The following is a 9,328-nucleotide window of genomic DNA, read 5'->3' as shown; positions in this document are numbered from 1 at the left end:
CTTCGGTGAGGGCCTTCACAATGCCGGCGCGGCGGCCGCGGTACTGCCGGAAGACGAACTCCGGGGAGTGCCCGTTCGGGTGGACGGCAGACGAGACGACGCCGTCGGCCATCGCCAGCACCGCACCCAGTACGAGGCCCGCCGGAAATAGGGTTTTGATGGTGGAGGGGAAGGGGATTCCACTACTCGACCAATCGGAAGGAGCAGGGAAGCCGGGTGATTTATTACGTTCGTGGCTTCGCGAGAAAGCCGCAATTTGAGATTTTGAAGGTTGGCGAAGTGGGGCCGGGTGGGGTAGAAATCACATATTTGACCTGAGACCCAAATCAAATCACAAACTGACCTGTTCATGAAAAAATTTCACTCTGCTGACCCTTTGGTGTGGCGCCCGACAGCTGGGCGCCGCACCCTACTGTGCAGCGCCTTTTTCTTAGGCGTCGCACATCCTGCCAGCGTGGCAGCCCTGGTCCAGTTGCGGCTCCACACGCACCTGTGCAGCGCCTAAGAGCTAGGCGCCACACTTTGACGTACAGCGCCTAGCCCTTGGGCGCTACACAGTGACTTAAGCGCGGCCGCCCCAGCCCAACCAGGCAGTTTTTCATCTCTCCGCTCTCTGGACAGAGAGCAGCGGCGGCGGCGGCGCCCCCATCTAATCCCCCCACATCCCTCTCAGATCTGAAGATTTGATCCGTGGATTCGATCCCCAATCCATCCTACTAGGTAAACTCTTCCCTTCTTTTTTTTTGTTCCGTAAATTTGTTGCCATTCTAGAGATTTGTCCATGATTTAATGGAACCCTTGATTTGTTTGGTTTGCTCGATTTAGGCCTCTATGTATGAGCACCGATTCTGATGGGTGGCGCGAGCAGATGATTGCTCTTATCGGTATGGCTCCTACCGAGGCTGAGGATGATGTAGAGGAGGGAGAAGAGAAGAAGAAGAGGGAAAGGAAGGCAGCCGGAGCTGCTTTCACGTGGATTCAAAATAACTTGGCGACGTGCCCTCCGGATGCAACTGATGATGTGATCCAGACACATGCTCGTGTGTATATGTGGTACATTGTGTCGAGGACTTTGTTTCCTGACTCCACTGGCAAGAACGCTCCATGGATGTGGCTGAAGGCGTTGACCGTCTTCGATAGCAAATGGAGCTGGGGTTCAGCGACTCTTGCCTACTTGTACCGACAGGTAGTTGGTCTGTTTTGTGATCAATTCATTTATTCATTAGCAATGCAAGCTTGCTGTCAAGTTAACATTGTTTTTCTTTCATATGTAGCTGGATGATGCGTGTTGCAGGATCACACCTAATGCAAGCTTGCTGCACTAACTGCTATTTTCAAATAACTACTGGTTTTTTTGTTTTTGATTCATAAAGATGCCACATAATCATATCCAAATTAAATGTAGGCGTCCAAAACACAGCAATAGTAGTCTAAATCACATAGTCATACACACATACCACATATACTTGTCGAAATCACATAGTCATACACACATAGGGATCTCACATAGTCATACACAGAAATATTAGTCCCCTCACATAGTCATACACACATAGCACATATACTTGTCCAAATCACGGTCCATGTAGTTTCTTATTCTTCTCCCTCCTCCCACCACCAAGGGATCTCACCTTCCCCCTCTGTGTCCTCCACCCCCTTCATTGTTTCCATACCTATGAAAATGGCAATATAATAGTTAGTCACACAATACAAAATGACAACAAAAGCATTGAGCCAAAAGAACAAGATCATAATAAGTCACATACGGCAATGGTCCATTGAGCCAAGAGAACATTCCTCCACTACGGCCGCCGCCAAGGCCAAGATCACCACTGCCTCCACCATCACCACGGCCTACACCACCACCGCGGCCTCTACCGCCACCACCACGGCCTATACCACCACCACCACCACGGACTCTACCAGCAGCACGGCCAAGACCACCACCACGACCTCTACCACCACCACGGCCAAGACCTTCACCACGACCAACACCATCACCACGACCTCTACCACCAGCACGACCAAGACCATCGCCACGGTCAAGTTTCTTGTGTCTGAGCAATGCATTGAACAATGTGGAAAACCACTTGTTGGTGAAAGCGAGACAACAATCCTGAAGATCATCGGCCAACTCCTTGATACCACATGCCCTATAGAAGTTTGCACGAAAGTGCCTCATGCACCATCGATGATGCAACTTTGTATGTCCGGGAATGTCAACCACCACCGCATTTAGAATTCCAGGATGGCGATCCGATATGACACAAATTTCCCTTTCAGCAGGTAATACCCTTGTTCTCAGTTGACGCAAGAACCACTCCCAGTTATCATTGTTCTCCACCTCAACCAAAGCGAAAGCCAAAGGCAACACCCGGTTATTGGCATCACTTGCTATTGCAACCAATAAAGTGCCCTTGTATTGTCCGGTCAAGAACGTGCCATCAATGGCGATGACGGGCCGACAGTGCTCAAAAGCCCTCACGCATTGCTCAAAGGCCCAAAATGCACGGCCAAATACTCGGACGGTCCTCCCGTTATGAATCAATGTTTGGTGCCCATGAGGCTCAACCACGTGAACCATGCCTGGGTTTGTGGCGGCCATAGCTAACAACAACCTAGGGAGTCGGTTGTATGCTTCCTCCCAATTGCCATACAACATCTTGAATGCGGCTTGCTTCGCCTTCCATGCCTTGCCGTACTTCACCTTGTAATGAAAGATGGCTTTCACAAGGTCAATGACACTCTTGATGCTCATTGTTGGAAGTGTGGATATTTGGTTGGACAGCCTGTAAGCAATGAACTCGGATGTGAGTTGTCTGTGTTGTTGGTACACAAGCTTGCCATCCGCATTCTTGTGCCGGCACATGTGAGTTGGTAGACAACTCACTATGCGCCAAGTGGGACCTCCTTTCCATGGCCTTGCACGCACAATCCATGGACATGTTGGCACTTCACATTTGACCGTGTAACGCACATTCACGTCCGAGTTGGCCACTTTATGTGGACGATAATGTGTAACCGAGTAGTTGTCGAGCCACATCTTCAATTCCAAGAAGGATTGAAACTCACAACCGGGATATATCCCGTTCTTGCCGTCTTCCAAATCACGGTGAGAACTTGGCCTAGCTCCAAGAGATATGCATTTTCCACCATCCACAACGGCTTCATCCGCGAGACTAAGATCCTTGAACAATGGTGTCTTGTGATCCCACCCGAATACCTTCTTGAATACTTCGGCCTCCTTCGGTGTGAACCCCTCCTCATCAACTTCTTCATCAGGACCATCGTCATCCGAGTCCGATGCATATGCACGGGAAAAAGGGATGGATTGGTCCATTGTCTCTTGCACATGATATTGGTTGAGATCACCCACATTGTTGTCATGGAGGTCAACTTCGTTGTCATCCTCCTCGTACTCATCATTCTCCTCTTCAAAACCTTCATTTTGGTTGTTTGGAGTCGGGCTCAATGTTGGCCAATCTTCTTGCGTGAATTGAGGTTCACTCATTTGATCTTGGTTCATGGGTGGGGGAGTCCTAGCAACCAACGGGGAGGGGTTCCGGTTCAAGTCTAAATTCAAAGTAGACTCAACCTTCTTGGAGGCAAATAACTCAAGAGCCTTGTCTAGAGATTCGGCAACCGTCTCCTTGTATGCAACCCAACGTTGCTCGGAGTTCACACGCATTGTCTTCCAACGGATGTGCATTCCTAAACCAACATTATGCCTTCCCTCGAACTCAACAACGTCACTTGGGTCCATCCAATTCAAATCTTTCCTCACTTGTTTCAAAAGCTCCGCATAGCTAGGACTACTCTCAAACACCATGTCAAGCTCATCCGGGTCCGTCTCAACATTGCCTTTCAAAAAGGCCTCTTTATCCACATGATGAACATAAACACATGTTCTCCCCATCCCTACAATAATCAAAAACACACATATATCAAGTAAATACTTAAGAAAAATATTTGCACACATATGCCCTAACATATACTCCCTCCGTTCCTTTATATAAGGTGTATTTGGTTTTTGATAAAATTCCAGAATGTAAGGTGCATTTCTTCTTATTCCTCACAATTCCCTTGTTAGCCCTCCAGAAAAAGGAAAGTATATCTCTCCTGATTGTCTGTATCTCTCCTTGTAGTAAAAGAAGGAAACTATCTCTATGTCGATTGCATGTATCTCTTATTTTCCTGGACTAATTGATTTACTTGCCACTAACCAATAAATTTGCCAAGGGTAATTTCGTCCTAACACATCTATAATTATGTGCCTTGGTCACCGTGCCAAAAATAATACACCTTAGATAAAGGAATGGAGGGAGTATATGAATTAATAACCCTAACCCCCACATAACAATAACCACAACCCTAACACCAACATAACCCTAACACCAACATCAAACACACATAACCCTAACCCTAGCATACTATGGAAGCCTAAACAACCCAAATTAGCAAAGAAATATAACATCATTCAACACAAATTTCCAAATCCTATCAAAATCTAGGGTTTCCCCAAACTAGCAAGATTTGAGCAAATGTGATAATTCCTATGGATGAAAACGAGGGGATCGGAGGAGATTGCCTTAAGGGAGGGGTTGGCTTCGAAATCCACGGTGTGTGGCGGATTTGCAAGATTTGAGAGGGGGGAGAGGGGAAGAGAGGAGGGCCGCAAGTCTAAGGGTTTGGGTCGGGTGGGGGTGTGTGGGGTGGGGGTGGGAGGGGAGAGAGGGTGGGGCCAGCCCAAGTGGAACACAGACTGTGCAACGCCCAAGAGCTAGGCGCAGCACATTACAGGTGTGTGGCGCCTAGCTCTTAGGCGCTGCACAGGTGCGTGTGGGGCCGCAACTGGACCAGGGCTGCCACGCTGACAGGATGTGCGACGCCTAAGGGAAGGGCGCTGCACAGTAGGGTGCGGCGCCCGGCTGTCGGGCGCCACACCAAAGGGTCAGCAGAGTGAAATTTTTTCGTGACCAGGTCAGTTTGTGATTTGATTTCTGCCTAAGGTCAGATATGTGATTTCTGCCGCCGGGTGGAGTTCATGAGTCCCCCATCTTTTACGCCTGACTGTCAAGCCACGCCCGTGGCTGCATTGGTTTCCTTCTACGTGTAACAGTTTTTCGTTACGTGCAAAAAAAATGAGACCAACCCAAGGGTTAACCCTCGTTGGCATTTATTTATAGGAGCGCGAGCACCACGCGTCCATGCCGGGATTTGAACTCGGGTGGGCTGCCAGCAACCTCAGCTGCCCAGCCAACAGGTCGACGCCCCGTCCTCTTCATTACGTGCAACAAGTGCCTATGCAAGTGTCTGGTTTTACCCTCAAAATACTGAGCCGACATATCATCTAGAAATTGATAAAGTCATCAAAGGCACCTTGTAGTTAAGAGGAACATCTCCTCTTACTGAATGTGCATCGGCGGAAATCCTGATGGGCCGGGAATACCAGCGTCCATCTAACCGTCCAACCATAGTTGGTTCGCAACTGTTTGGTTTTCTGATTATAGTTTTTAGTAAAAAGAGGACAATCATAGTCTTCTTCTACATCATTTCAACGTGGACAATCGTAGTCTTGTTTTTCTCATGGATGTTATATACCATTCAGGGCATCTCTAAAGGATTATCAACACAGGCGGTTCCGGAAAATGGTTGTGCCGGGTCGGGTATTACCGACATAAGCTTTGAGGGGAAAAGGGGAACCGCCGCCTGCCCATACACGAAAACCTCGTTCAAAGCCTCATTCTGCATTAGTGTGTGAGCAGGTAACAAATATGTTCGGTCTATGTGCCGCATGTTCCTGCAATATTTTGTATGGACGTGTTTTTATTCTAAATGAAAATACAGCTTAAACATAGAACTTACAAGGTCAAGGATATTCCATGGAATCTTCTCCTTTCTTGTTGTCTTGAGCTAGGCGGTACATCCAACAATTGTGAACGACTCTTTCCCTCTAGGGGGCAACTTGTTTTGTCCATGTGAGAAATGGATTACACACATTTTCTTGATGTTGCGCCAATTAGGTGTTGGATTTCAAGCTGGTGTTAAAGATTATAAATTGACTTACTATGCCCCAGAGTATGACACTAAGGATATTGATATCTTGGCAGCATTTTAAATAAGTCCTCAGCCCGGGGTTCCGCCCGAAGAAGTAGGGGTTGCAATAGCTGCCAAATCTTCTACTAGTGCATGGACAACTGTTTGGATTGATGGACTTACCAGTCTTGATTGAAACTTGGTTTAGTATCGAGGTCTTCCAACGTTTAGTATTAAGGTTCTTCTCTTCTAGCCCTAGAGTAACTTTTATCCGTTGAGCGATGACCCTTCCACTCAGCACTGTCGGATCCCTAAGGTCGACTTTCGTCTCTACTCGACGGGTGAGTCTTGCATTTGAGATCCCCTTTGACTCTGCACTCCAGGATCAATGTCCGTTTGGCCCGAGAAAACCTATGCATGTCCCCGTTACCTTTTGGGAGGCCTATGCCCCATAAAAAATGTCTACCTGAGACTGTCCCTTGCCCATGGGTCTGACACAAGGTTAGAATGCGAGCTCTTTTGATATTGACGAAGGTGTTAGGGTCGAGTTCCTAAGGACTAGAGGGGTTGAATAATCCTATCAATAAAACTATACTCAATTCTATAAGTTGGCGGTTTTAAGCTACAAACTGCTACACACTTAACAAACACACTACAAAGAGTATGGCCGCGAAATAAAGTAACTTGCAAGAAAGTAAGAGTTGAGTAATGCAAACACAGGGGGCTCAATGATGTCTATGTGATTCAAATAGTTGGCACTAGTCTACTACACCTTGATATGGGCTTCGAGCCAAATGGCTTTAAGATCACAAGGATCCCAAGTGTTTGGCCCATGAAGTACAAACAACTAATTCCATCATGGCTTGTACCGAAAAGCCTCACTATGGGGTAGATCTTCACAATGTACGTTAGCTCCGAGTTCTCACAAACTCTTGATTCCTTCACAATGTGATGGTTAAAGGCTATCTAGTGAATCCTAACCATTTGGGATACGCAGAACCTTCAAGAGTAACAAGCAAAAGAAAGCTGCTTGGTAAAACTCCTCAAAAGATGCTCAATCAAAGTACTTCTCAAGAACTGATAAGATCTCTCTCTCTGGCACACAAGGATATTGAGTGGTATAAGAAGAGAGGATGTATGGAGTTCAAGAAGAAGAGAGGAGCTTGGTCTTCAAAGAATCATGCAAGTGTTCTTCGAATCACCAAACACTTCACTTCTTTTCTTCCTTCAAGAGACTCTCTAGACTTGAACTAGTGGTCGTTGGAAGACTTAGAATATGTTTGTGATGGTTGCAACGGCTTCCCACAATAAAGGGGTTTGCAAGTATATATCTGACTGTTACTTAAAAAGTAAATTTCCCGGAAGTGGGAAGTGAAAAATCTGGCGATACCAGTACTTACCGATAGATCTCCTACCACCAAAATTGATGCAATGATACACGGTATAAAGGTGCCAAACATTTTGCTGCAGGTATACATTACAATATACACTCATAGGGGTCCACCATGGCAACATTTTGTTAGGTAAGAGAGTGAGAGAGAAGAGAAGAATGGACGCGCATGAGACAAGATTCTTTTTCTCAATATTGCATTTTATTTTTCTTATGATATTTTGAACGGCTCATAACAACTGAATCAAATTTCTGTTCTCATTTTTTTACATATTTGAATTCATGGCGATGAGATATTTTAAAAAAATGCCAATTTCGAATATATTTTACATGATTTAAAAAAACTTATTTCACTCATATAAAAACATATTTCACTCATGTCAAACAAATAATTTCACTAAATTAGGATAGCAAAATTTGCACAAACCAGATAAGATTTCAGTCATTTGAAAAAGCTGATTTTACTCGTTAAAAAAACATATTTCACTTATTTCAAACCACTGGTTTCTCTCAATCCAAGAAATAATTTCACTCACTCCAAAAGTTGATTTCAATCATTTAGAAAAATGTTTCACTCATTTCAGTTGGTTTCACATATTAAGAAAAAGCACTGAACCTGTTTTCAAAAACTCACATTCATATACTTTAAAGAAAAATCAGTTTCACATACTAAGACAATAAATTTGACATAACTGATTTCAATTCTTTCAAACAACATACTTGAACCCTTTTGAGAAACAATTTTCACTCATTTGAATTAACTGAGTCCACTTATTCAAAAAAAGATTTCACTCATCTTCACAAATATCATATCACAGTTTAGATAGCAGATTAAAATTATTTGTAAATAATCACCCTTATGAAGAAAAAAAACCACTAGAATAAACTTTCATTCCTTCTAAAAAAACAGATTTTGCTCATTTCAAAAAATAATCTTACTAAAATCAAAAACCGATTTCACTCATTGATCTTGGTCTAAGAAGTCCCCACACTCAAATAGATTGAGTGAAATAAGCGAATTAAAACATTGAAATTTAAACATGTTTAGATTGTATTCAAGATTGATTTTGTTCTAAAGGTCCTAGCGCTAGTAGTTCAAATATGTAAAGACATGAATGATTGAAATTGTCAATGAAAAAAAAGTTTTGGGGACTCCTCAACTGTCAGTCGAACTCATGCATGCAACTCTGCTCACCTGACTGGATCTCTGGCCAGTCACGCCGTAACTGGCGGCCAGCCAGCCGTTGGATGCAGGGGGCGGCCCAGATCGAACACTGCAGCAGAAAGCATTGTAGGTAACAATGTAGTCGTGGTACTGTAGGCGAGCACTGTGGACGAGTTACTATAGGCCGAACACTGTATGTATGGTACTGTTCACTCGGATTTGTCCGTCGATTTTAGACCGGACGATGTGGATAGGGGGCAAGGCACCATAATGTTCATTAGTGACTGGAGACTAGCAAATCACCGAATCTCAATACTTGGCATAACAATTTTTTTGATTGGCCTGAAGCTTGCTGACGGATACCGTTTCCACTAGAGATGTCTTTGTGCCCGGAAATGCCAAAGAAAAAGATTTGTAACTTCCTGTCAGTCCTAGAAACCATTGCAAACATAATACTCGAAGTACCGTGATAAAACGAAGAGGTGGTTTCAGACATCTCACATTTTTAAATAGTTAGTCTTAACTCTCTCAACATGCAAGGTGTCCACCTCAACGTCCCACTAAGCAATGCATTTAAGTCTTCTCACCCACTAAGCCATGCAAAATCTGCCACATAAGCGAGTTCATGCATTTAACTTATAAATTACAATTATTTTTGCATTAATCTATGCATGTAACGCTGCCACATCATATATTCATGTTAGTCATCCTTTTTATTTTAGTTCAAAATGACATTT

The 9,328-nt window shown here is 44.5% G+C and overlaps 1 protein-coding gene across 1 annotated transcript in view; it reads right to left on the bottom strand.

Moving 5' to 3' along the window:
• LOC119364391 (PHD finger protein ALFIN-LIKE 4-like) overlaps window positions 1-226 on the bottom strand; it is a 3,737-nt gene extending 3,511 nt beyond the window's left edge. Inside the window, exon 1 of the mRNA XM_037629871.1 lies at window positions 3-226. Within this exon, the coding sequence (XP_037485768.1) occupies window positions 3-112 (110 nt within the window). The 5' untranslated portion in view covers window positions 113-226. The remainder of the gene's footprint in view (window positions 1-2) is intronic.
• Window positions 227-9,328: the final 9,102 nt, after the last annotated feature.

Source organism: Triticum dicoccoides, chromosome 2B, assembly GCF_002162155.2.
Source record: "Triticum dicoccoides isolate Atlit2015 ecotype Zavitan chromosome 2B, WEW_v2.0, whole genome shotgun sequence".
Classification (NCBI taxonomy): Eukaryota; Viridiplantae; Streptophyta; class Magnoliopsida; order Poales; family Poaceae; genus Triticum; species Triticum dicoccoides.
Note: the sequence above shows the minus strand (reverse complement) of the source record. Positions and strands in the feature narration are given on the sequence as shown.